We start from the raw sequence: 27,233 nt of genomic DNA on the forward strand, positions 1-27,233 counted from the left end.
GACTGTGTTGTGGTGCTCCAGTCCATACAGTATGTGACTGTGTTGTGGTGTTCCAGTCTATACAGTATTTGACTGTGTTGTGGTGCTCCAGTCCATACAGTATGTGACTGTGTTGTGGTGTTCCAGTCCATACAGTATGTGACTGTGTTGTGGTGTTCCAGTCTATACAGTATGTGACTGTGTTGTGGTGCTCCAGTCCATACAGTATGTGACTGTGTTGTGGTGTTCCAGTCCATACAGTATGTGACTGTGTTGTGGTGCTCCAGTCCATACAGTATGTGACTGTGTTGTGGTGCTCCAGTCTATACAGTATGTGACTGTGTTGTGGTGCTCCAGTCTATACAGTATGTGACTGTGTTGTGGTGCTCCAGTCTATACAGTATGTGACTGTGTTGTGGTGCTCCAGTCCATACAGTATGTGACTGTGTTGTGGTGCTCCAGTCCATACAGTATGTGACTGTGTTGTGGTGTTCCAGTCTATACAGTATTTGACTGTGTTGTGGTGCTCCAGTCCATACAGTATGTGACTGTGTTGTGGTGTTCCAGTCCATACAGTATGTGACTGTGTTGTGGTGTTCCAGTCTATACAGTATGTGACTGTGTTGTGGTGCTCCAGTCCATACAGTATGTGACTGTGTTGTGGTGTTCCAGTCCATACAGTATGTGACTGTGTTGTGGTGCTCCAGTCCATACAGTATGTGACTGTGTTGTGGTGCTCCAGTCTATACAGTATGTGACTGTGTTGTGGTGCTCCAGTCTATACAGTATGTGACTGTGTTGTGGTGCTCCAGTCTATACAGTATGTGACTGTGTTGTGGTGTTCCAGTCCATACAGTATGTGACTGTGTTGTGGTGTTCCAGTCCATACAGTATGTGACTGTGTTGTGGTGCTCCAGTCCATACAGTATGTGACTGTGTTGTGGTGCTCCAGTCTATACAGTATGTGACTGTGTTGTGGTGCTCCAGTCCATACAGTATGTGACTGTGTTGTGGTGTTCCAGTCCATACAGTATGTGACTGTGTTGTGGTGCTCCAGTCCATACAGTATGTGACTGTGTTGTGGTGCTCCAGTCCATACAGTATGTGACTGTGTTGTGGTGCTCCAGTCCATACAGTATGTGACTGTGTTGTGGTGTTCCAGTCCATACAGTATGTGACTGTGTTGTGGTGCTCCAGTCCATACAGTATGTGACTGTGTTGTGGTGCTCCAGTCCATACAGTATGTGACTGTGTTGTGGTGTTCCAGTCTATACAGTATGTGACTGTGTTGTGGTGCTCCAGTCCATACAGTATGTGACTGTGTTGTGGTGTTCCAGTCTATACAGTATGTGACTGTGTTGTGGTGTTCCAGTCTATACAGTATGTGACTGTGTTGTGGTGCTCCAGTCCATACAGTATGTGACTGTGTTGTGGTGCTCCAGTCCATACAGTATGTGACTGTGTTGTGGTGCTCCAGTCCATACAGTATGTGACTGTGTTGTGGTGTTCCAGTCTATACAGTATGTGACTGTGTTGTGGTGCTCCAGTCCATACAGTATGTGACTGTGTTGTGGTGTTCCAGTCTATACAGTATGTGACTGTGTTGTGGTGTTCCAGTCTATACAGTATGTGACTGTGTTGTGGTGCTCCAGTCCATACAGTATGTGACTGTGTTGTGGTGTTCCAGTCCATACAGTATGTGACTGTGTTGTGGTGCTCCAGTCCATACAGTATGTGACTGTGTTGTGGTGCTCCAGTCTATACAGTATGTGACTGTGTTGTGGTGCTCCAGTCTATACAGTATGTGACTGTGTTGTGGTGCTCCAGTCTATACAGTATGTGACTGTGTTGTGGTGTTCCAGTCCATACAGTATGTGACTGTGTTGTGGTGTTCCAGTCCATACAGTATGTGACTGTGTTGTGGTGCTCCAGTCCATACAGTATGTGACTGTGTTGTGGTGCTCCAGGTCCTTATAGGTCTAGTATTACACAGTACACATTCACTAAAACATACAAAATATTCTCTCTCTCTCTCTCTCTCTCTCTCTCTCTCTCTCTCTCTCTCTCTCTCTCTCTCTCTCTCTCTCTCTCTCTCTCTCTCTCTCTCTCTCTCTCTCTCTCTCTCTCTCTCTCTCTCTCTCTCTCTCTCTCTGTCTCTCTCTCTCTCTCTCTCTCTCTCTCGTCTCTCTCTCTCTCTCTCTGTCTCTCTCTCCTCTCTCTCTCTCTCTCTCTCTCCTCTCTCTCTCTCTCTCTCTCTCTCTTCTCTCTCTCTCTCTCTCTCTCTCTCTCTCTCTCTCTCTCTCTCTCTCTCTCTCTCTGTCTCTCTCTCTCTCTCTCTGTCTCTCTCTCTCTCTCTGTCTCTCTCTCTCTCTCTCTCTCTCTCTCTCTCTCTCTCTCTCTCTCTCTCTCTCTCTCTCTCTCTCTCTCTCTCTCTCTCTCTCTCTCTCTCATCAGAGTATGATCTCTGCCATAGTCAACAGCTCATACTATGCCAACGTGTCCACCTCCAAGTGCCAGGAGTTTGGCCGCTGGTACAAGAAGTACAAAAGGATTCAAGGTGAGGTGTGTCCCCTCTTGGCTCCTGTAGCCTCACACACCCCACATGGACAATAAGATGTCATTAGCACCTTCCACTATAACATTGCCTGTCATTGGCTGGGATCCTAACTGTAAGTCCTTGAGCTGACCCAAGTGTCGGGCCCTTCTTTCAGCAGACAGTTATCATGGGCTCTTGAGTAGTGTCGGCTCAAGCTTTTGGGGGCCTAAGACAGGACTTGATTGTGGGGGGCCACCTCCCGCCTTAACGCTCAAAAACTATATTTAGATGTTGTTTTTGATTAGTCCACTCTTGATACAGTCCCAATACGTGTTGCAGGTCAGCAGTCAAGGTTTCAAGATATTGGACATTCAAGAAACAAACTGTCATCTGCCACATCATGATGATGATACGTTTTGAAAGTGACATTTTGGTTCTTAAAAGTCCAATATCTTGAAATCTTGACTGCTGACCTGCAAACCATTTTGGGACTGTATTAACAGTGGACTAATGATTAAGTCCATACACACAGTCTGCTTATAGGAGATACAGCACTACTATAGAGCAGGCCTCTGAGATGTGGGTTAACTAAACTGCAAAATCCCCCCCGAGAAACCCCCCCAAATGATTGTCATTTTTGACATTATGTTCTGCTGACCAGCAGGGATCACTGTGTTTGTTAGAGTCAGACAGCAGCTTCAATCCTGAGATTAACCTGTACAGCAGCAATAGTACTGATACTTAAGGGGGCATTAGAGAGACAGATCTATAGAGACCCCACCATGATGCATGGTATTAGAGACAGATCTATAGAGACTAGAGACCCCACCATGATGCATGGTATTAGAGACAGCTCTATAGAGACTAGAGACCCCACCATGATGCATGGTATTAGAGACAGCTCTATAGAGACCCCACCATGATGCATGGTATTAGAGACAGCTCTATAGAGACTAGAGACTCCACCATGATGCATGGTATTAGAGACAGCTCTATAGAGACCCCACCATGATGCATGGTATTAGAGACAGCTCTATAGAGACTAGAGACCCCACCATGATACATGGTATTAGAGACAGCTCTATAGAGACTAGAGACCCCACCATGATGCATGGTATTAGAAACAGCTCTATAGAGACCCCACCATGATGCATGGTATTAGAGACAGCTCTATAGAGACCTCACCATGATGCATGGTATTAGAGACAGCTCTATAGAGACTAGAGACCCCACCATGATGCATGGTATTAGAGACAGCTCTATAGAGACTAGAGACCCCACCATGATGCATGGTATTAGAGACAGCTCTATAGAGACCCCACCATGATGTATGGTATTAGAGACAGCTCTATAGAGACTAGAGACCCCACCATGATGCATGGTATTAGAGACAGCTCTATAGAGACTAGAGACCCCACCATGATGCATGGTATTAGAGACAGCTCTATAGAGACCCCACCATGATGCATGGTATTAGAGACAGCTCTATAGAGACTAGACACCCCACCATGATGCATGGTATTAGAGACAGCTCTATAGAGACCCCACCATGATGCATGGTATTAGAGACAGCTCTATAGAGACTAGACACCCCACCATGATACATGGTATTAGAGACAGCTCTATAGAGACCCCACCATGATGCATGGTAAGAGACAGCTCTATAGAGACCCCACCATGATGCATGGTATTAGAGACAGCTCTATAGACACCCCACCATGATGCATGGTATTAGAGACAGCTCTATAGAGACCCCACCATGATGCATGGTATTAGAGACAGCTCTATAGAGACCCCACCATGATGCATGGTTTACATAATCTTTTAATGTCACCCTTAATATAGCAGAGAAAACCAAACACTGTCAGCCTCTAATCAGAAGCAGCCGCTTGCCACTCCACACTGGGAGATCCCCTTACACACACACTCAGGGAAACGTCACACACACAGACACACACACGCAGGGAAACGTCACACACACACGCAGGGAAACATCACACACACACGCAGGGGCACGGGCACACACACACACACACACACACACACACACACACACACACACACACACACACACACCCAGGAGCATGGCGCACACACACACAACACATACAGAGTGCATGCACACACATGGATGCACACACACTTGTACCTCATAGCAGACCATGTACCCTCTCCTTACGCCCTCCTCCCTGTTTAACACTGTCATTCCAACATGGAGGCAGATCAAAGTTGACACCAGACCCCAAACACAGGGAGAAGTGGGAGAGGAGATAAATGGTGCCTGTGGTCTGACAGGGGAGGGAGGATCAGGTTCCCTACAGCCCATAGTATTAGTTATGTTCTGTTCTGCTCTGCGGCCCCAAAAGACAAACACACTGCAGCCCTCCAGATGTTGTAAAACGGGGAATGGGACGTTCCCATTGGATTAGCGTAGTCACCTCAGAATCTGATTGGAGGATCTACTTGTCAGTCTTAGGACCTTCTGTTGATGTCAATTGCATGGCTGGATGGATGGATAAATACATGGATAAAATGTAGTTGAATGCTGTGTAACCTACCTACTGTGCTGTACTGTATAAGTGTATTGTTTTGTTAACCAGTCTGATATATGGCATGTGACTTCACTACAGGTGAATACCTGGAGAAGATGTGGTCAGGACGGGATAAACCTGATATTAAAGGTGAGTTTGAAAGAACGCACATTACCTGAATATATATATATATATAGTATCTGAACAGTATATAGATGGTATTGAGATCTCTTCAGACCTCCTCTCACCACCATGTCTGTTTGTATCTGCAGTGGAGAGGGACAGCATGTCAGACGTATGTGGCCTGGGACAGCGCCCCCCCTCTCACCTGACCCCACCAACCCAGCTTGGTGGGTTACCCCTCAAGGTTGGACTAGGGGACCCCCAAACCCCCAGCCAGCAACAGGCCCTCCCCCACCTGTCTCAGCAGCACTCACCCCATGCCCAGCACCACCACAGCCCACCACCCAGAGGCCAGGCGCCCCCTCCCGGTCCTCCGGCCTCCCTCCAACCCTTACTGGGCCCGGGTGGTCTCCTCTCCCCCCAGCTCAGCCCTCAGATGGTCAGGCAACAACTGGCCATGGCCCACCTCATCAACCAGCAGCTAGCTGTTAGCCGCCTGCTAGCCCACCAGCACGGTCCGCAGGCCCTCCACCAGCAGCAGCACCAACAGTTCCTCAACCACCCACCCATCCCGCGCTCCTGCAAAGCCCCAGGAGGCCTCACCGATCCTGGGATGAATCCGTCGGCTGTGGAGGTCTGTCCGGACATCTACCATCAGGTCAGAGAGGAGCTGAAGAGGGCCAGCGTCTCTCAGGCTGTGTTCGCCAGGGTGGCCTTCAACCGCACACAGGTGAGACATCTACCTCCACTTCCACTTCCATTTCTAAGCACTGATTTTTTCAGGTTCTTTGGTCCACAGAACTAAAAGATCCGGAGCCCCCGAAGCTTCTGCACATGTTTATAGTCTCTACTTTACACACAGAGAACAGGCTACTCAGAGAACAGGCTACTCAGAGAACAGGCTACTCCGAGAACAGGCTACTCAGAGAACAGGCTACTCCGAGAACAGGCTACTCCGAGAACAGGCTACTCCGAGAACAGGCTGCTCAGTGAACAGGCTACTCAGAGAACAGGCTACTCAGAGAACAGGCTACTCCGAGAACAGGCTACTCCGAGAACAGGCTGCTCCGAGAACAGGCTACTCCGAGAACAGGCTGCTCAGTGAACAGGCTACTCAGAGAACAGGCTACTCCGAGAACAGGCTACTCCGAGAACAGGCTACTCCGAGAACAGGCTGCTCAGAGAACAGGCTACTCAGAGAACAGGCCACTCCGAGAACAGGCTACTCCGAGAACAGGCTACTCAGAGAACAGGCTACTCCGAGAACAGGCTGCTCAGTGAACAGGCTACTCCAAGAACAGGCTACTCAGAGAACAGGCTACTCCGAGAACAGGCTACTCCGAGAACAGGCTACTCAGAGAACAGGCTACTCCGAGAACAGGCTACTCCGAGAACAGGCTACTCCGAGAACAGGCTGCTCAGAGAACAGGCTACTCAGAGAACAGGCTACTCCGAGAACAGGCTACTCCGAGAACAGGCTACTCCGAGAACAGGCTACTCCAAGAACAGGCTACTCAGAGAACAGGCTACTCAGAAAACAGGCTACTTAGAGAACAGGCTACTCCGCGTTCAGGCTACTCCAATAACAGGCTACACAGGCCAATGGTTCTGGTGTTGTTTAATAAAGTTAGATCAAAGCAGAATCAATGACTGCCAGATCACATAATGATCACAGTATTCTACATTACATAAACCAATATAATAGCCTAGTATAACTTTACTGGAAGACAAAAAACAACAGCAAATTGTTTTCTCATGCGGCCAAAACTCAACAACACGCGCCACTGGGCAAAATACACAGGTAGGATGGCTGCAGTTTGTTAGCACCATCTGCTCTAAGATTCGTTCACTCAGTCACACTGTAGGCTACTTCTAAACAACACTGTAGGCTAGTTCTAAACAACACTGTAGGCTACTTCTAAACAACACTGTAGGCTACTTCTAAACAACACTGTAGGCTACTTCTAAACAACACTGTAGGATACTTCTAAACAACACTGTAGGCTACTTCTAAACAACACTGTAGGCTACTTCTAAACAACTCTGTAGGCTACTTCTAAACAACACTGTAGGCTACTTCTAAACAAATCTGTAGGCTACTTCTAAACAACACTGTGGGCTACTTCTAAACAACACCGTAGGCTACTTTTAAACAACACTGTAGGCTACTTCTAAACAACACTGCATCACTCATCACTGAAACTGACTGAAATCAAATGTAGGCTACTCTGTAGGATACTTCTAAACAACACTGTAGGCTACCTCTAAACAACACAGTAGGCTACTTCTAAACAACACTGTAGGCTACTTCTAAACAACACTGTAGGCTACTTCTAAACAACACTGCATCACTCATCACTGAGACTGAGATCAAATGGTTACTATGCAGAATGATGCTGCATGGATGTTTCACCGGTAAAACTTGAATAATTATCATGCACTATTAAATGCACTGTTGTTTTTGTCTTCCAGTGAAGTTATACTAGGCTATTATATTGAGTTCTGTAATGTAGAATACTGTGATCGTTATGGGATTGATTCAGCTTTGATCATTATTAAACAACAACGTTTGCCAGAGTAGCTGACACACACGTGGTCTGCACATGAGCAGAAGCTTCGGGGGGCGATGGATCTTTGAGTGGACTACATATCCAGAAAAAGTGGGTTCCACGGCCAGACCTGTGACCACTGTAGCTTTTGAAGGGTCTCAGAGTTGGTTTGTCATCAGTAGAGACCTGTCTAAATCCCTAGCATGTCATATGAGTGTTCTGAAAGCTGAATATAACTCCACTGCACTGATACTGACTGTTGAGACAGCCCAATACACTGACATAGGGACATTCCTACCTAAAGAGAGTGGAGTAGAGTAGAGTAGAGTAGAGTAGAGTGGAGTAGAGTAGAGTAGAGTAGAGTCGAGTAGAGTAGAGTAGAGTAGAGTAGTGTGAGAGAGTGTGAGAGAGAGAGAGAGAGAGAGATGTAAATGAGAGAATTAGAGTATGAGAGGTTACTTGGAGGGTCCTTGCTAAGAGACCTGACATTTGCGCGCGTGTTTGTGTCTCAGGGCCTGCTGTCTGAGATCCTTCGTAAAGAGGAGGACCCTCGCCAGGCCTCCCAGTCACTCCTGGTCAACCTCAAAGCTATGCAGAACTTCCTGAACCTCCACGAGAGCGAACGCGACCACATTTACCAGGAGGAGCGTGAACGCAGCATGAACCCCAACCTCAACCTAGGCAACCTGACCCCAACCAATCAGAACTCCAGCTCCACTGGCCAGCGACTCACACAGGTACACGTACATACCCAGGTGTCCTCATGCACGTTGAATAGGAACACTAGGGAATAGCCACATCAGACACACATCTACAACCACACCTGGGTTTAAATAGTATTCATATTTCCTCTCTAATACTTTGAGCATTTGATTGAGCCTACATGAAATGCCAGGGTGGGTGGGGTTTGCACTTTTGGGATTGTTGCATTGGTTCCATTTTGTCTGGAAATCTCAATGAAGTGAAGTTTAAGTATTTGAAAGAAAATAAATACTATTCGAGCCCAGGTCTGGCTACAACCCACATCACACACAGACACACCCCTGCCAGTACAATAACAGGTAAACACTGTAGTCTCATCACACACAGACACACCCCTGCCAGTACACTAACAGGTAAACACTGTAGTCTCATCACATACAGACACACCCCTGCCAGTACACTAACAGGTAAACACTGTAGTCTCATCACACACAGACACACCCCTGCCAGTACACTAACAGGTAAACACTGTAGTCACATCACACACAGACACACCTCTGCCAGTACACTAACAGGTAAACACTGTAGTCTCATCACACACAGACACACCCCTGCCAGTACACTAACAGGTAAACACTGTAGTCTCATCACACACAGACACACCTCTGCCAGTACACTAACAGGTAAACACTGTAGTCTCATCACACACAGACACACCCCTGCCAGTACACTAACAGGTAAACATTGTAGTCTCATCATATACAGACACACGCCTGCCAGTACACTAACAGGTAAACACTGTAGTCTCATCACATACAGACACACCCCTGCCAGTACACTAACAGGTAAACACTGTAGTCTCACCACACACAGACACACCCCTGCCAGTACACTAACAGGTAAACACTGTAGTCTCATCACATACAGACGCACCCCTGCCAGTACACTAACAGGTAAACACTGTAGTCACATCACACACAGACACACCCCTGCCAGTACACTAACAGGTAAACACTGTAGTCTCACCACACACAGACACACCCCTGCCAGTACACTAACAGGTAAACACTGTAGTCTCATCACATACAGACACACCCCTGCCAGTATACTAACAGGTAAACACTGTAGTCTCACCACACACAGACACACCCCTGCCAGTACACTAACAGGTAAACACTGTAGTCTCATCACATACAGACACACCCCTGCCAGTACACTAACAGGTAAACACTGTAGTCACATCACACACAGACACACCCCTGCCAGTACACTAACAGGTAAACACTGTAGTCACATCACACACAGACACACCCCTGCCAGTACACTAACAGGTAAACACTGTAGTCACATCACACACAGACACACCCCTGCCAGTACACTAACAGGTAAACACTGTAGTCTCATCACATACAGACACACCCCTGCCAGTACACTAACAGGTAAACACTGTAGTCTCATCACACACAGACACACCTCTGCCAGTACACTAACAGGTAAACACTGTAGTCACATCACATACAGACACACCCCTGTCAGTACACTAACAGGTAAACACTGTAGTCTCATCACATACAGACACACCCCTGCCAGTACACTAACAGGTAAACACTGTAGTCTCATCACATACAGACACACCCCTGCCAGTACACTAACAGGTAAACACTGTAGTCTCATCACACACAGACACACCTCTGCCAGTACACTAACAGGTAAACACTGTAGTCACATCACATACAGACACACCCCTGCCAGTACACTAACAGGTAAACACTGTAGTCTCATCACATACAGACACACCCCTGCCAGTACACTAACAGGTAAACACTGTAGTCTCATCACACACAGACACACCCCTGCCAGTACAATAACAGGTAAACACTGTAGTCTCATCACACACAGACACACCTCTGCCAGTACACTAACAGGTAAACACTGTAGTCACATCACACACAGACACCTCTGCCAGTACACTAACAGGTAAACACTGTAGTCACATCACACACAGACACCTCTGCCAGTACACTAACAGGTAAACACTGTAGTCACATCACACACAGACACACCTCTGCCAGTACACTAACAGGTAAACACTGTAGTCTCATCACACACAGACACACCCCTGCCAGTACACTAACAGGTAAACACTGTAGTCACATCACACACAGACACACCCCTGCCAGTACACTAACAGGTAAACACTGTAGTCACATCACACACAGACACACCCCTGCCAGTACACTAACAGGTAAACACTGTAGTCACATCACACACAGACACACCCCTGCCAGTACACTAACAGGTAAACACTGTAGTCTCATCACACACAGACACACCCCTGCCAGTACACTAACAGGTAAACACTGTAGTCTCATCACACACAGACACACCTCTGCCAGTACACTAACAGGTAAACACTGTAGTCACATCACACACAGACACCTCTGCCAGTACACTAACAGGTAAACACTGTAGTCACATCACACACAGACACCTCTGCCAGTACACTAACAGGTAAACACTGTAGTCACATCACACACAGACACACCTCTGCCAGTACACTAACAGGTAAACACTGTAGTCTCATCACACACAGACACACCCCTGCCAGTACACTAACAGGTAAACACTGTAGTCACATCACACACAGACACACCCCTGCCAGTACACTAACAGGTAAACACTGTAGTCTCATCACACACAGACACACCCCTGCCAGTACACTAACAGGTAAACACTGTAGTCACATCACACACAGACACACCCCTGCCAGTACACTAACAGGTAAACACTGTAGTCACATCACACACAGACACACCCCTGCCAGTACACTAACAGGTAAACACTGTAGTCACATCACACACAGACACACCTCTGCCAGTACACTAACAGGTAAACACTGTAGTCACATCACACACAGACACACCCCTGCCAGTACACTAACAGGTAAACACTGTAGTCACATCACACACAGACACACCCCTGCCAGTACACTAACAGGTAAACACTGTAGTCACATCACACACAGACACACCCCTGCCAGTACACTAACAGGTAAACACTGTAGTCACATCACACACAGACACACCCCTGCCAGTACACTAACAGGTAAACACTGTAGTCACATCACATACAGACACACCTCTGCCAGTACACTAACAGGTAAACACTGTAGTCACATCACATACAGACACACCTCTGCCAGTACACTAACAGGTAAACACTGTAGTCTCATCACATACAGACACACCCCTGCCAGTACACTAACAGGTAAACAAATGCAGGCAATCTCTTTAGGGACTCAGTAACCTAGACGATTAGCCAGTCTTGCTCACTAAAACGTCTCTCTTTCTTTCTCCCCCCCGCCCTCTTCTCCTCCCTGCAGCCCAAGCCCCCCCTGACCCAGGTCAGTGCTGAGCTGCCCCTGAAGATGGAGTCCCTGGTCAACATCAACATTACCTCTGGGATCTATGATGAGATCCAGCAGGAGATGAAGAGAGCCAAGGTGTCCCAGGCCCTGTTCGCCAAGGTGGCCGCCAACAAGAGCCAGGTCAGTCCACACACATACAGTATAACAGGGGTCACCAACAAGAGCCAGGTCTGTCCACACACATACAGTATACCAGGGGTCACCAACAAGAGCCAGGTCAGTCCACAAGCACACAGTATACCAGGGGTCACCAACAAGAGCCAGTTCAGTCCACACACATACAGTATACCAGGGGTCACCAACAAGAGCCAGGTCAGTCCACACACATACAGTATACCAGGGGTCACCAACAAGAGCCAGGTCTGTCCACACACATACAGTATACCAGGGGTCACCAACAAGAGCCAGGTCAGTCCACAAGCACACAGTATACCAGGGGTCACCAACAAGAGCCAGTTCAGTCCACACACATACAGTATACCAGGGGTCACCAACAAGAGCCAGGTCAGCCCACACACATACAGTATACCAGGGGTCACCAACAAGAGCCAGGTCATTCCACAAGCATACAGTATACCAGGGGTCACCAACAAGAGCCAGGTCAGTACATTAGCATACAGTATACCAGGGGTCACCAACAAGAGCCAGGTCAGTCCACAAGCATACAGTATATCAGGGGTCACCAACAAGAGCCAGGTCAGTCCACAAGCATACAGTATACCAGGGGTCACCAACAAGAGCCAGGTCAGTACATTAGCATACAGTATACCAGGGGTCACCAACAAGAGCCAGGTCAGTCCACAAGCATACAGTATATCAGGGGTCACCAACAAGAGCCAGGTCAGTCCACACACATACAGTATACCAGGGGTCACCAACAAGAGCCAGGTCAGTACATTAGCATACAGTATACCAGGGGTCACCAACAAGAGCCAGGTCAGTACATTAGCATACAGTGTACCAGGGGTCACCAACAAGAGCCAGGTCAGTACATTAGCATACAGTATACCAGGGGTCACCAACAAGAGCCAGGTCAGTACATTAGCATACAGTATACCAGGGGTCACCAACAAGAGCCAGGTCAGAACATTAGCATACAGTATACCAGGGGTCACCAACAAGAGCCAGGTCAGTACATTAGCATACAGTATACCAGGGGTCACCAACAAGAGCCAGGTCAGTACATTAGCATACAGTATACCAGGGGTCACCAACAAGAGCCAGGTCAGTACATTAGCATACAGTATACCAGGGGTCACCAACAAGAGCCAGGTCAGTACATTAGCATACAGTATACCAGGGGTCACCAACAAGAGCCAGGTCAGTACATTAGCATACAGTATACCAGGGGTCACCAACAAGAGCCAGGTCAGTACATTAGCATACAGTATACCAGGGGTCACCAACAAGAGCCAGGTCAGTACATTAGCATACAGTATACCAGGGGTCACCAACAAGAGCCAGGTCAGTACATTAGCATACAGTATACCAGGGGTCACCAACAAGAGCCAGGTCAGTACATTAGCATACAGTATACCAGGGGTCACCAACAAGAGCCAGGTCAGTACATTAGCATACAGTATACCAGGGGTCACCAACAAGAGCCAGGTCAGTACATTAGCATACAGTATACCAGGGGTCACCAACAAGAGCCAGGTCAGTACATTAGCATACAGTGTACTGTATATAAGTATATCATAACAATACCATACTCTAGTGAGAGGAGCTTAGTGGTTTTTGTTTGAAGCTACCTAGCTAAAGGTGAATTGCTGACATCCTGTGATCAGGATGCTTGTAAAATGTGTAAATATCTGTAAACAACCGCAACACACACACACACTCATGTGCATGCCTATACATGCATGTAATGCACACAATCTCCCACACAATGGAGAATGTTATTTCTCCTGGGTTGATGAACTGTGGTGGATTTGATGGGAGGTAAGATCACATATCGGGGTATGTGGGCGGGGATGTCAAGCATGCGCTGGTTGTTTTGGTACCACAGGCTGTGGTATCTGACTGTCAGGACCCGTGGCGTACCATCATGTCTCCGTGTGCAGATAAACAATGTGGGCGTCCAGGGCCGGGTACGTGTGTGTGTGTGTGTGTGTGTGTGTGTGTGTGTGTGTGTGTGTGTGTGTGTGTGTGTGTGTGTGTGTGTGTGTGTGTGTGTGTGTGTGTGTGTGTGTGTGTGTGTGTGTGTGTGTGTGTGTGTGTGTGTGTGTGTGTGTGTGTGTGTGTGTGTGTGTGTGTGTGTGTGTGTGTGTGTGTGTGTGTGTGTGTGTGTGTGCGTGCGTGTGTGTGTGTATGAGCATGTGTGTGCTGGGTTACACTGTGGGACCTCATCAAAGACACTCCAAATGCCTATCCTCCTGAGTCCTCCACATCTGTTTCTATTAGAGGGACAGAGCATGCGGGATGTGGTGGCACATGAAGGAGAGGGACCCACTGGAGATAGCCATCTAGGAGAGGGAGCCACTGGAGAAAGCCATCTAGGAGAGGGAGCCACTGGAGATAGACATCTAGGAGAGGGAGCCACTGGAGATAGCCATCTAGGAGAGGGAGCCACTGGAGATAGCCGTCTAGGAGAGGGAGCCACTGGAGATAGCCATCTAGGAGAGGGAGCCACTGGAGATAGCCATCTAGGAGAGGGAGCCACTGGAGATAGCCATCTAGGAGAGGGAGCCACTGGAGATAGCCGTCTAGGAAAGGGAGCCACTGGAGATAGCCGTCTAGGAGAGGGAGCCACTGGAGATAGCCATCTAGGAGAGGGAGCCACTGGAGATAGCCGTCTAGGAGAGGGAGCCACTGGAGATAACCATCCAGACTTGGTTTCCTATCGTAATCGCTCCTCTTTCACCCCAGCTGCCAAACTAACCCTGATTCAGATGACCATCCTACCCATGCTATATTACGGAGACATACTTTATAGATCGGCAGGTAAGGGTGCTCTCGAGCAGCTAGATGTTCTTTATCAATCGGCCATCAGATTTGCTACCAATGCTCCTTATAGGACACATCACTGCACTCTATACTCCTCTGTAAACTGGTCATCTCTGTATACCCGGCTCAAGACCCACTGGTTGATGCTTATTTATAAAACCCTCTTAGGCCTCACCCCCCCTATCTGAGACATCTACTGCAGCCCTCACCACTCTCTTTATGTAGTGTTGTGTCTCTCTTTATGTAGTGTTGTGTCTCTCTTTATGTAGTGTTGTGTCTCTCTTGTAGTGATGTGTGTTTTGTCCTATATTTATTTATGTTATTTTTAATTTTTAATCCCAGCCCCCGTCCCCACAGGAGGTAATTTGCCTTTTGGTAGGCTGTCATTGTAAATAAGAATTTGTTCTTAACTGACTTGCCTAGTTAAATAAAGGTTAAATAAAGGTTAAATAAAAATATTAAAAAGATCTAGGAGCCACTGGAAATGGCCATCTAGGAGAGGGGTGGCTTGGGATATGTTATGATGTCTGTGTACAGCTCATCAGAATCCTCTCGGTTTGGGTTAGTGTCAGAGACAGATGGTGATTCATCTTTGGTTCGCTGTCTTTGTATGACTGGTATTTGACAAGAGAGAATGGTTTGACCTGTGAAGTCTTTTGGTCTGAGGGTTGTACAGAGAGATCACATGATCACGGCTGGTCTGAGGGTTGTACAGAGAGATCACATGATCACGGCTGGTCTGAGGGTTGTACAGAGAGATCACATGATCACGGCTGGTCTGAGGGTTGTACAGAGAGATCACATGATCACGGCTGGTCTGAGGGTTGTACAGAGAGATCACATGATCACGGCTGGTCTGAGGGTTGTACAGAGAGATCACATGATTAAGGCTGGTCTGAGGGTTGTACAGAGAGATCACATGATTAAGACTGGTCTGAGGGTTGTACAGAGAGATCACATGATTAAGACTGGTCTGAGGGTTGTACAGAGAGATCACATGATTAAGGCTGGTCTGAGGGTTGTACAGAGAGATCACGTGATTAAGGCTGGTCTGAGGGTTGTACAGAGAGATCACATGATTAAGGCTGGTCTGAGGGTTGTACAGAGAGATCACATGATTAAGGCTGGTCTGAGGGTTGTACAGAGAGATCACATGATCACGGCTGGTCTGAGGGTTGTAAAGAGAGATCACATGATTAAGGCTGGTCTGAGGGTTGTACAGAGAGATCACATGATTAAGGCTGGTCTGAGGGTTGTACAGAGAGATCACATGATTAAGGCTGGTCTGAGGGTTGTACAGAGAGATCACATGATTAAGGCTGGTCTGAGGGTTGTACAGAGAGATCACATGATTAAGGCTGGTCTGAGGGTTGTACAGAGAGATCACATGATTAAGGCTGGTCTGAGGGTTGTACAGAGAGATCACATGATTAAGGCTGGTCTGAGGGTTGTACAGAGAGATCACATGATTAAGGCTGGTCTGAGGGTTGTACAGAGAGATCACATAATTAAGGCTGGTCTGAGGGTTGTACAGAGAGATCACATGATTAAGGCTGGTCTGAGGGTTGTACAGAGAGATCACATGATTACGGCTGGTCTGAGGGTTGTACAGAGAGATCACATGATTAAGGCTGGTCTGAGGGTTGTACAGAGAGATCACATGATTAAGGCTGGTCTGAGGGTTGTACAGAGAGATCACATGATTAAGACTGGTCTGAGGGTTGTACAGAGAGATCACATGATTAAGGCTGGTCTGAGGGTTGTACAGAGAGATCACATGATTAAGGCTGGTCTGAGGGTTGTACAGAGAGATCACATGATTAAGGCTGGTCTGAGGGTTGTACAGAGAGATCACATGATTAAGGCTGGTCTGAGGGTTGTACAGAGAGATCACATAATTAAGGCTGGTCTGAGGGTTGTACAGAGAGATCACATGATTAAGGCTGGTCTGAGGGTTGTACAGAGAGATCACATGATTACGGCTGGTCTGAGGGTTGTACAGAGAGATCACATGATTAAGGCTGGTCTGAGGGTTGTACAGAGAGATCACATGATTAAGGCGTGAGGATTATTGAGGAAGACATAAATAGACTGCTGTTGTTCTGGGTGGTTTTTAGATTGGACGATCTAAGAAGTGGATTATAGAATAGAAAAAACTAGGTTGTGTGTGTGTGTTTTTTTCACACACGTTAGTGTGGTGTGTGTAAACACGTGTGAGATACAGGCTTGTGTGTCTCTGTGTGTGCACCACTGGTGGTCAGGGGGTAGGGTCTCCTACAGGCCTGGCTCTGTGAGGGGTCATGGCTCAGTGACCCCATCTGGCCATGGCCTTCTCTGGAGAGACGGCTGGAGGGAGGGAGGGAGAGAAGGAGCCCTGATCAGGTAATGAACACTGGGTGCTGGAGGAGGCTGTGTACAAACAACAGCTGGTGTCAGTGCCTGGGCCAGTCTAGCAGAGATAATCACATCTCTCTCTCTCAGCCCCACATCACTTTCATCTGGAACTTGTCTTTTGCTAGTTTTCCCCCAACCTGTTCTTTCATGTCTCTACCCCTCTCCATCCCCTTGTCCTGTCTCTCTTTCTCCATTCCCTCTCACACTCTAGTGCTGTATGTTAAATGACCCGTCATCCCTCCCTCTCTGTCAGGGCTGGCTGTGTGAGCTGCTGCGTTGGAAGGAGAACCCCAGCCCAGACAACCGGACTCTGTGGGAGAACCTGTGTACCATTAGAAGGTTCCTGACCCTGTCCCAGGCTGAGAGGGACATGGTGTATGAAGAGGAGTCCAAGCACCACTACAGTGAGAGGCTTCACACTGTCCTCCACATGTCTCCAGAAACTCAGGTGAGAGACTCCACTGTCCTCCACATGTCTCCAGAGACCCAGGTGAGACTCCACTGTCCTCCACATGTCTCCAGAACCACAGGTGAGAGACTCCACTGTCCTCCACATGTCTCCAGAACCACAGGTGAGAGACTCCACTGTCCTCCACATGTCTCCAGAAACCCAGGTGAGAGACTCCACTGTCCTCCACATGTCTCCAGAACCACAGGTGAGAGACTCCACTGTCCTCCACATGTCTCCAGAACCACAGGTGAGAGACTCCACTGTCCTCCACATGTCTCGAGAAACCCAGGTGAGAGACTCCACTGTCCTCCACATGTCTCCAGAACCACAGGTGAGAGACTCCACTGTCCTCCACATGTCTCCAGAAACCCAGGTGAGAGGCCTGAGGGGAGAGGGGTCATCCCTGGCAAATACCTCACTGGTATACGGCATGTACCCCCCACAAATTATATATTGGACACAATTGCAGCTGAAACTACAAACATAGTGTTCCCACAAAAAGCAAAGACTCTTCGACTCAGTCCCTCAAAACAATTGTAGACAGATGTGAGGTGTACGTTGTGTGCTGTTCAGTTTAACCATAAGCTTGTTGTATGTTAGAAGGACACTTGTCTGAAAGGGCCTGAACCAGTCCATCTTTCTATTCTCTCTCTCTTTCTTCTTTTAATAAATAAGCATATTGGGAAGGATGTTGTGGTCAGACCATGAACACATTCCTTCACTGCTCTCCTAGAATGTCTGGGACCAAAGCAGGGACATAAATCTGCTAAAAATACCAGCCTCATCTTCACTGATGGCGCCTAGCGAGGAGAGAGAGGGGGGGAAGCAGGAAAGGAGAAGGAGAGAGGGGGTGGATGGTAGGAGAAGTGGTAATGTTACCCGTAAGGTAATAGAGAGAGAGAACAAGGGAGAGAGAGAAACAGGGAGAGAGACAGAGAGAGAGACAGAGAGAGACAGAGAGAGAGAAACGGGGAGAGAGACAGAGAGACAGAGAGAGATAAACAGGGAGAGAGACAGAGAGAGAGACAGAGAGAGACACAGAGAGAGAAACAGGGAGAGAGACAGAGAGACAGAGAGAGAGAAACAGGGAGAGAGACAGAGAGAGAGACAGAGAGAGAGAAACAGGGAGAGAGACAGAGAGAGAGACAGAGAGAGAGAAACATGGAGAGAGACAGAGAGAGAGACAGAGAGAGAGAGAGATAGGCAGAGATCAAGATGAGAGTGACAGACAGACAGACAGACAGACAGACAGACAGACAGACAGACAGACAGACAGACAGACAGACAGACAGACAGACAGACAGACAGACAGACAGACAGACAGACAGACAGACAGACAGACAGACAGACAGACAGACAGACAGACAGACAGACAGACAGACAGACAGACAGACAGACAGACAGACAGACAGACATAGTTAGACAGTTGATGAATGTATAAGAGAGAGAATGGTGATGTTGATCTCTCTGTAGGCACCATAAAGATCCTATAAAATGGTAGATATCATTCTGTGGTAAACACTGGCAGCTCCAGACATACTGGGTGGTCCTGTAGATGTGTCTGTCTCAGCATTACATGGGGCTGCTTGCTGCTGCTGCTGTCATTCTGGATGCTTTGCTCTTATCCCCATGGGTCACCCTCCCTCTGACCCAGACCCCCACCATGTCTGTACTGTACCCTTCCACACACCCCCGGGCTCCACCACACACCACACATGTGTCCCAGCTGTGCTACACACACACACACACACACACACACACACACACACACACACACACACACACACACACACACACACACACACACACACACACACACACACACACACTAATTTAAGAACACACACTCTCACTCACAAACACACTGACAATAAATGACTCATAACAGCCCTCTCTGGTGTAGAGTGGAGGTGAAGTCATGCAGAAAGCTGACTTCTAATCATGACATATTAATTAGCATGTTAGCAGGCTCTCAGAGGGCCTGTACCCTGATGAGGACCCTCTTTAACCAGGAAAGCTACATTATTCAGGGTCTGTCTGTACCCCGATGAGGACCCTCTCTAACCAGGACAGCTACATTATTCAGGGTCTGTACCCCGATGATGACCCTCTCTAACCAGGACAGCTACATTATTCAGGGTCTGTACCCCGATGATGACCCTCTCTAACCAGGACAGCTACATTATTCAGGGTCTATCTGTACCCTAATGAGGACCCTCTCTAACCAGGACAGCTACATTATTCAGAGTCTGTCTGTACCCTAATGAGACCCTCTCTAACCAGGACAGCTACATTATTCAGGGTCTGTCTGTACCCTAATGAGGACCCTCTCTAACCAGGACAGCTACATTATTCAGGGGGCTGTCTGTACCCTAATAAGGACCCTCACTAACCAGGACAGCTACATTGTTCAGGGTCTGTCTGTACCCCAATGAGACCCTCTCTAACCAGGACAGCTACATTATTCAGGGTCTGTCTGTACCCCGATGATGACCCTCTCTAACCAGGACAGCTATATTATTCAGGGTCTGTCTGTACCCCGATGAGGACCCTCTCTAACCAGGACAGCTACATTATTCAGGGTCTGTCTGTACCCCGATGATGACCCTCTCTAACCAGGGCAGCTACATTATTCAGGGTCTATCTGTACCCTAATGAGGACCCTCTCTAACCAGGACAGCTACATTATTCAGGGTCTGTACCCCGATGAGGACCCTCTCTAACCAGGACAGCTACATTATTCAGGGTCTGTCTGTACCCTAATGAGGACCCTCTCTAACCAGGACAGCTACATTATTCAGGGTCTGTACCCCGATGAGGACCCTCTCTAACCAGGACAGCTACATTATTCAGGGTCTGTACCCCGATGAGGACCCTCTCTAACCAGGACAGCTACATTATTCAGGGTCTGTCTGTACCCTAATGAGACCCTCTCTAACCAGGACAGCTACATTATTCAGGGTCTGTCTGTACCCTAATGAGGACCCTCTCTAACCAGGACAGCTACATTATTCAGGGTCTGTACCCCGATGAGGACCCTCTCTAACCAGGACAGCTACATTATTCAGGGTCTGCCTGTACCCTGATGAGGACCCTCTCTAACCAGGAAAGCTGCATTATTCAGGGTCTGTCTGTACCCTAATGAGGACCCTCTCTAACCAGGACAGCTACATTATTCAGGGTCTGTACCCCGATGAGGACCCTCTCTAACCAGGACAGCTACATTATTCAGGGTCTATCTGTACCCTAATGAGGACCCTCTCTAACCAGGACAGCTACATTATTCAGGGTCTGTACCCCGATGAGGACCCTCTCTAACTAGGACAGCTACATTATTCAGGGTCTGCCTGTACCCTGATGAGGACCCTCTCTAACCAGGAAAGCTACATTATTCAGGGTCTGTCTGTACCCTAATGAGGACCCTCTCTAACCAGGACAGCTACATTATTCAGGGTCTGTACCCCGATGAGGACCCTCTCTAACCAGGACAGCTACATTATTCAGGGTCTATCTGTACCCTAATGAGGACCCTCTCTAACCAGGACAGCTACATTATTCAGGGTCTGCCTGTACCCTAATGAGGACCCTCTCTAACCAGGACAGCTACATTATTCAGGGTCTGTACCCCGATGAGGACCCTCTCTAACCAGGACAGCTACATTATTCAGGGTCTATCTGTACCCTAATGAGGACCCTCTCTAACCAGGACAGCTACATTATTCAGGGTCTGTACCCCGATGAGGACCCTCTCTAACCAGGACAGCTACATTATTCAGGGTCTGTACCCCGATGAGGACCCTTTCTAACCAGGACAGCTACATTATTCAGGGTCTGTCTGTACCCTAATGAGACCCTCTCTAACCAGGACAGCTACATTATTCAGGGTCTGTCTGTACCCCGATGAGGACCCTCTCTAACCAGGACAGCTACATTATTCAGGGTCTGTCTGTACCCCGATGAGGACCCTCTCTAACCAGGACAGCTACATTATTCAGGGTCTGTACCCCGATGAGGACCCTCTCTAACCAGGACAGCTACATTATTCAGGGTCTGTCTGTACCCTAATGAGGACCCTCTCTAACCAGGACAGCTACATTATTCAGGGTCTGTCTGTACCCCGATGAGGACCCTCTCTAACCAGGACAGCTACATTATTCAGGGTCTGTCTGTTCCCCGATAAGGACCCTCTCTAACCAGGACAGCTACATTATTCAGGGTCTGTACCCCGATGAGGACCCTCTCTAACCAGGACAGCTACATTATTCAGGGTCTGTCTGTACCCTAATGAGACCCTCTCTAACCAGGACAGCTACATTATTCAGGGTCTGTCTGTACCCTAATGAGGACCCTCTCTAACCAGGACAGCTACATTATTCAGGGTCTGCCTGTATCCTGATGAGGACCCTCTCTAACCAGGACAGCTACATTATTCAGGGTCTGTCTGTACCCTAATGAGGACCCTCTCTAACCAGGACAGCTACATTATTCAGGGTCTGTACCCCGATGAGGACCCTCTCTAACCAGGACAGCTACATTATTCAGGGTCTGCCTGTACCCTGATGAGGACCCTCTCTAACCAGGACAGCTACATTATTCAGGGTCTGTCTGTACCCTAATGAGGACCCTCTCTAACCAGGACAGCTACATTATTCAGGGTCTGTACCCCGATGAGGACCCTCTCTAACCAGGACAGCTACATTATTCACGGTCTGTCTGTACCCTAATGAGGACCCTCTCTAACCAGGACAGCTACATTATTCACGGTCTGTCTGTACCCTAATGAGGACCCTCTCTAACCAGGACAGCTACATTATTCAGGGTCTGTACCCCGATGAGGACCCTCTCTAACCAGGACAGCTACATTATTCAGGGTCTGTACCCCGATGAGGACCCTCTCTAACCAGGACAGCTACATTATTCAGGGTCTCTATCATTCTTTCATCCTCTCCTCACAGATGATTTACTTTTCTTGATGAGACTCATTTCCTCCAGAGTGTTGCATCCATAATGTGACAACAGAGAAACAAAGAACCAGAAATATTTGAGTGATGTTGTGTGTTCTGTTGTTGGGTTGGATTTAGAGTTATGCTGTTTTAGTGATGTTGTGTGTTCTGATGTTGATTTGGATTTAGAGTTAAGACATTTTAGTCATCCACTTCCAGTCAGTCTCCTTTAAAGGGGCAATCTGCAGTTGCTTGACTTTTAAATCAATGATATTTACTCATTAATTCTTGAAGAATATAACTTAGAAATGCCTCATGAGCTCAGTTCAACTGTTGTCCCCCGTCAGAACCCAGAATATATGCTTATTTTACTCCAATGTTTTTAAGCAATGTCAATGTAACGTAAATCGCCTCAAAACATGGTTAAAACTATCATGTTGATATCATGGATGGTCAGTCCTTGCATCCATAGCGCTCTCTCTCTATGAATTTGAGAGTGGTAACATTTCAACAGCCCCGTCCCTCAGCTTGTTACCGAAACATCAGATTGCCCCTTTATGACATCAGAAATAGACAAGGAGGCATAAAACAACGAGCCCACACATTTCCTGAAGACCAAAAGGCCTTCTCTCACCAACCCACCAAAGAGCATTTAGAAATACTCCATGGTCTGGCCTAACCTCAATATTATTTGAAACATACCATGTTATTATTGAAGAGGGAAAAATAATTACTATTATCTTTATTTAGGTCCTTTAATTGTCCCGGACCACAGATTTATGGGCGCAGCATTCCAGTATTTGGGCGTTCAGGCACCCCGCCCTTCTAATAGCCCCAGGAGAGGGGAATGTGATGGGCCTGGGACTGGGACCTCTCTGTCTGGTCAATGGGATCTCAGCTCCAGTGCCACATGTTCCAACTAACCCCCTAGGATGATAATGGGCTGCCACTAAGAGGGGGGAGTCTATCCTATTCCTTAGGGAACCACTCTCTGCTGCTGTTGTTGTTTATGAGCTTCTAGGGAACTCTCTGGTCTATGGGATATCTGTTATAGTACAACTAGAAAGTAAATTAAATGAGTTACCTCTAAGGGGGAAGTGTATCCTATGTTTAGGTGAACTTCTTCTACTGTCTCTGTTGTTGTTGTTGAGTTTTTCAGTTTATTATATGAATGTGCATATTGTGTTGTCAGACTTAGTTAGAGAATGAACTGATTATTACTTAGAGTATAGACTGATTATTACTTAGAGTATAGACTGATTAGTACTTAGAGTATAGACTGATTATTACTTAGAGTATAGACTGATTATTACTTAGAGTATAGACTGATTATAGAATATAGACTGATTATTACTTAGAGAATAGACTGATTATTACTTAGAGAATAGACTGATTATTACTTAGAGAATAGACTGATTATTACTTAGAGTCTGTGGACTGATTTCCTATGTTGACAGTCGGCTCTGATGGGATTCAACATGACACCTCCTCTTTTTCTCCACAGGCACTGCACAGGCAGCCCTTACCTCCAAGGAAGGCCCCATCGCCATCTCCCATGCGGGACCCATCCCCTCTCCCCACCCCCACACCTGGCCCCAGGGGCCACAACTCGGATGGGACTAGAGGCAAGGACAACGGCAGTGTGAGTGGCGGGTCCAGAAAGCTGCGGTCGCGGACCCGGATCTCCCTGGAGGCTCTGGCCATCCTGCAGAGCTTCATCGGTGACGTGGGCCTCTACCCTGACCAGGAGGCTATCCACACCCTGTCGGCCCAGCTGGACCTTCCTAAGCACACCCTGGTCAAGTTCTTCCAGAACCAGCGCTACCACATCAAGCACCACAACAGCACCACCCAGATGAGCAATGCAGGGGAGGAGAGGGACGGCGAGGGGGTGGAAGGGACTGAGTACCGCGACGGGGAGCTGCTCTCTGAGTCGGAGGGATCAGACGTCGCCGAGTCCAGCGAGGACGGGCGGGGGGGTTCCGAGGAGACTGACAGAATGGAGGGAAGAGGAGGAGGAGAAAGAGGAGTAGGAGGAATGGAGGGAGAGGAGGAGAAGGACAATGGCAAAGCCTCAGGCCTCCGGCCCACCTCCTTATCCCCCTATACGTCCCCAAAGAGTCCCAATGACTCTGGAGAGCACCATAGATAACCCCTTCGGGCCATGGAGGAGGGAACAACAGACAGACAAGCCCAGGACAGAGGGATGGAGGGATGACGACACAGATAGAACAGAGGGGAGAACGTATGGACGGATGAGGAAAGGATGAGGAAAGAACGTGTCTGGTACTGAAGACATTGAGGATGGCTCTAAGTAGAGGAGAGTCCTACCACACCACAGTGGATGTGGGTACAGGTCAGGACCTATGGAGGTAGACAGGCAGGGATGGTGAAAAGACAACAGAGTACCTCATAATGAGAGAAGAGATGCACTCTGGGTAATGGAGTCATAGACAATGACAGGCTGCTGTAAGAACATGATTCATTGTTTAGAAAATGAAAATGTTTTCATTTATTAAATGGGCATATCCACAAGGATGATTAAAACCAAGGCCCCAGTTATGAGTTTCATCACAGAGTCTGTCGTTATATTCTTAGAGCAGCGCCCTGAGATACTGTACAGTACGTGAACAGTTTGTTCTGATTGATTATCCTATGAACGTTCCCATAATGTCTGGGAAATCCTTGCATTGGCTGTGTGTAATGCATTCACTCTCCCTTAACGTCAACAAATCGTTCCCATTTCACCAACCTAGCAGCACTTAAATCAAAACCATATTTAATGTTATTGTAATAATCTTAACTTTATTGTCCTCATTATGGCTGTTATTCATATTTTCTATTTGATATCGGTGAAGATGTGTTGCTTTCTGTGTGTGAGATACATTCACAAAGTGTCTCATAGTAGGAGTGCTGATCTCGGATCAGTTTAGCCTTTTACATTATAATGAATAAGATTACATGGACAGGGGCGACCTGATCCTAGATCAGCACTCTGAGACGTTGTATGAATACGGGCCATCGTGAGGGAGAAAAAGACTTTCAAATGAAGTTTTTACTAAACTGAGTGTCCAGATGTACTGTATGTTGATCAGTGATCTGCTTACTGTTTCCAAAACAAACAGTGACCAATAAATGAACTTCTGAAAACAATTGTTGCCAGGTGAAACCTAATGTTGAATCTCCTTTTTTAAACTGGCTACAATCAGCATCTGAATGGTTAATGAGTAAGTGTGGGTGAGGGCTAGATTCATGATATTACCCTCTTTGAGGTGAGGAATGACAAACTGAAATGACATTCTCACATATAAGATGGAAATTAGTTGCAATCTGAACATAATAAATATAATATTGACTTATCTGTGTTGATAATTTAAGTTGGCCTTGTTTCCAGTTATTTGACTTATCTTTGTTGGTAATTTAAGTTGGCCTTGTTTCCAGTTATTTGACTTATCTGTGTTGGTAATTTAAGTTGGCCTTGTTTCCAGTTATTTGACTTATCTGTGTTGGTAATTTAAGTTGGCCTTGTTTCCAGTTATTTGACGTATCTGTGTTGGTAATTTAAGTTGGCCTTGTTTCCAGTTATTTGACGTATCTGTGTTGGTATTTTAAGTTGGCCTTGTTTCCAGTTATTTGACGTATCTGTGTTGGTAATTTAAGTTGGCCTTGTTTCCAGTTATTTGACGTATCTGTGTTGGTAATTTAAGTTGGCCTTGTTTCCAGTTATTTGAGGTATCTGTGTTGGTAATTTAAGTTGGCCTTGTTTCCAGTTATTTGACTTATCTGTGTTGGTAATTTAAGTTGGCCTTGTTTCCAGTTATTTGACGTATCTGTGTTGGTAATTTAAGTTGGCCTTGTTTCCAGTTATTTGACGTATCTGTGTTGGTAAATTAAGTTGGCCTTGTTTCCAGTTATTTGACGTATCTTTGTTGGTAATTTAAGTTGGCCTTGTTTCCAGTTATTTGAGGTATCTGTGTTGGTAATTTAAGTTGGCCTTGTTTCCAGTTATTTGAGGTATCTGTGTTGGTCATTTAAGTTGGCCTTGTTTCCAGTTATTTTAGGTATCTGTGTTGGTCATTTAAGTTGGCCTTGTTTCCAGTTATTTGAGGTATCTGTGTTGGTAATTTAAGTTGGCCTTGTTTCCAGTTATTTGACTTATCTGTGTTGGTAATTTAAGTTGGCCTTGTTTCCAGTTATTTGACTGAAATGGTTTTATAACTCAGTAGGCTACAAGCTGTTCTATCTCAGCTGGTTGTTAAGGTTACACAAACACAGCAAATGTTGAATATTTGTCTGGTCTTCTTTGTACATGAAAAGGCCAAAATTCTTATACTAAGAACTTGGAAATCCATCAATCCGCCATCATTAACGCAATGGAAAAATCTAATGATTTATTATTGAAATAGCATGGGCAACTGATAAAAACAAAGCCAAGTGGCAAACCATAGGGATGGGGGTGTGGTCAGGGATGGGGGTGTGGTCAAGGATGGGGGTGTGGTCAATGATTGGGGTGTGGTCAGGGATGGGGGTGTGGTCAAGGATGGGGTGTGGTCAGGGATGGGGGTGTGGTCAGGGATGGGTGTGTGGTCAGGGATGAGGGTGTGGTTAGGGATGGGGTGTGTTCAGGGATGGGGGTGTGGTTAGGGATGGGG

The 27,233-nt window shown here is 47.1% G+C and overlaps 1 protein-coding gene across 3 annotated transcripts in view; it reads left to right on the plus strand.

The window, feature by feature from the left end:
• Positions 1-25,940, plus strand: part of LOC109885971 (DNA-binding protein SATB2) — a 58,971-nt gene extending 33,031 nt beyond the window's left edge. The window contains exons 6-12 of one of the 3 annotated variants that reach the window (XM_031816799.1): positions 2,434-2,536; positions 5,146-5,196; positions 5,319-5,899; positions 8,231-8,455; positions 11,803-11,967; positions 17,441-17,629; positions 24,080-25,940. In XM_031816799.1, the coding sequence (XP_031672659.1) occupies positions 2,434-2,536; positions 5,146-5,196; positions 5,319-5,899; positions 8,231-8,455; positions 11,803-11,967; positions 17,441-17,629; positions 24,080-24,733 (1,968 nt within the window). In that variant the 3' untranslated portion in view covers positions 24,734-25,940. Of the gene's footprint in view, positions 1-2,433; positions 2,537-5,145; positions 5,197-5,318; positions 5,900-8,230; positions 8,456-11,802; positions 11,968-17,440; positions 17,636-24,079 lie in introns of all 3 variants that reach the window. The other 2 variants (XM_031816798.1, XM_031816800.1) reach the window with 2 other exon arrangements.
• The last annotated feature ends 1,293 nt before the right edge of the window (positions 25,941-27,233 follow it).

This window comes from Oncorhynchus kisutch, unplaced genomic scaffold, assembly GCF_002021735.2.
Source record: "Oncorhynchus kisutch isolate 150728-3 unplaced genomic scaffold, Okis_V2 scaffold873, whole genome shotgun sequence".
In the NCBI taxonomy this organism is placed as follows: Eukaryota; Metazoa; Chordata; class Actinopteri; order Salmoniformes; family Salmonidae; genus Oncorhynchus; species Oncorhynchus kisutch.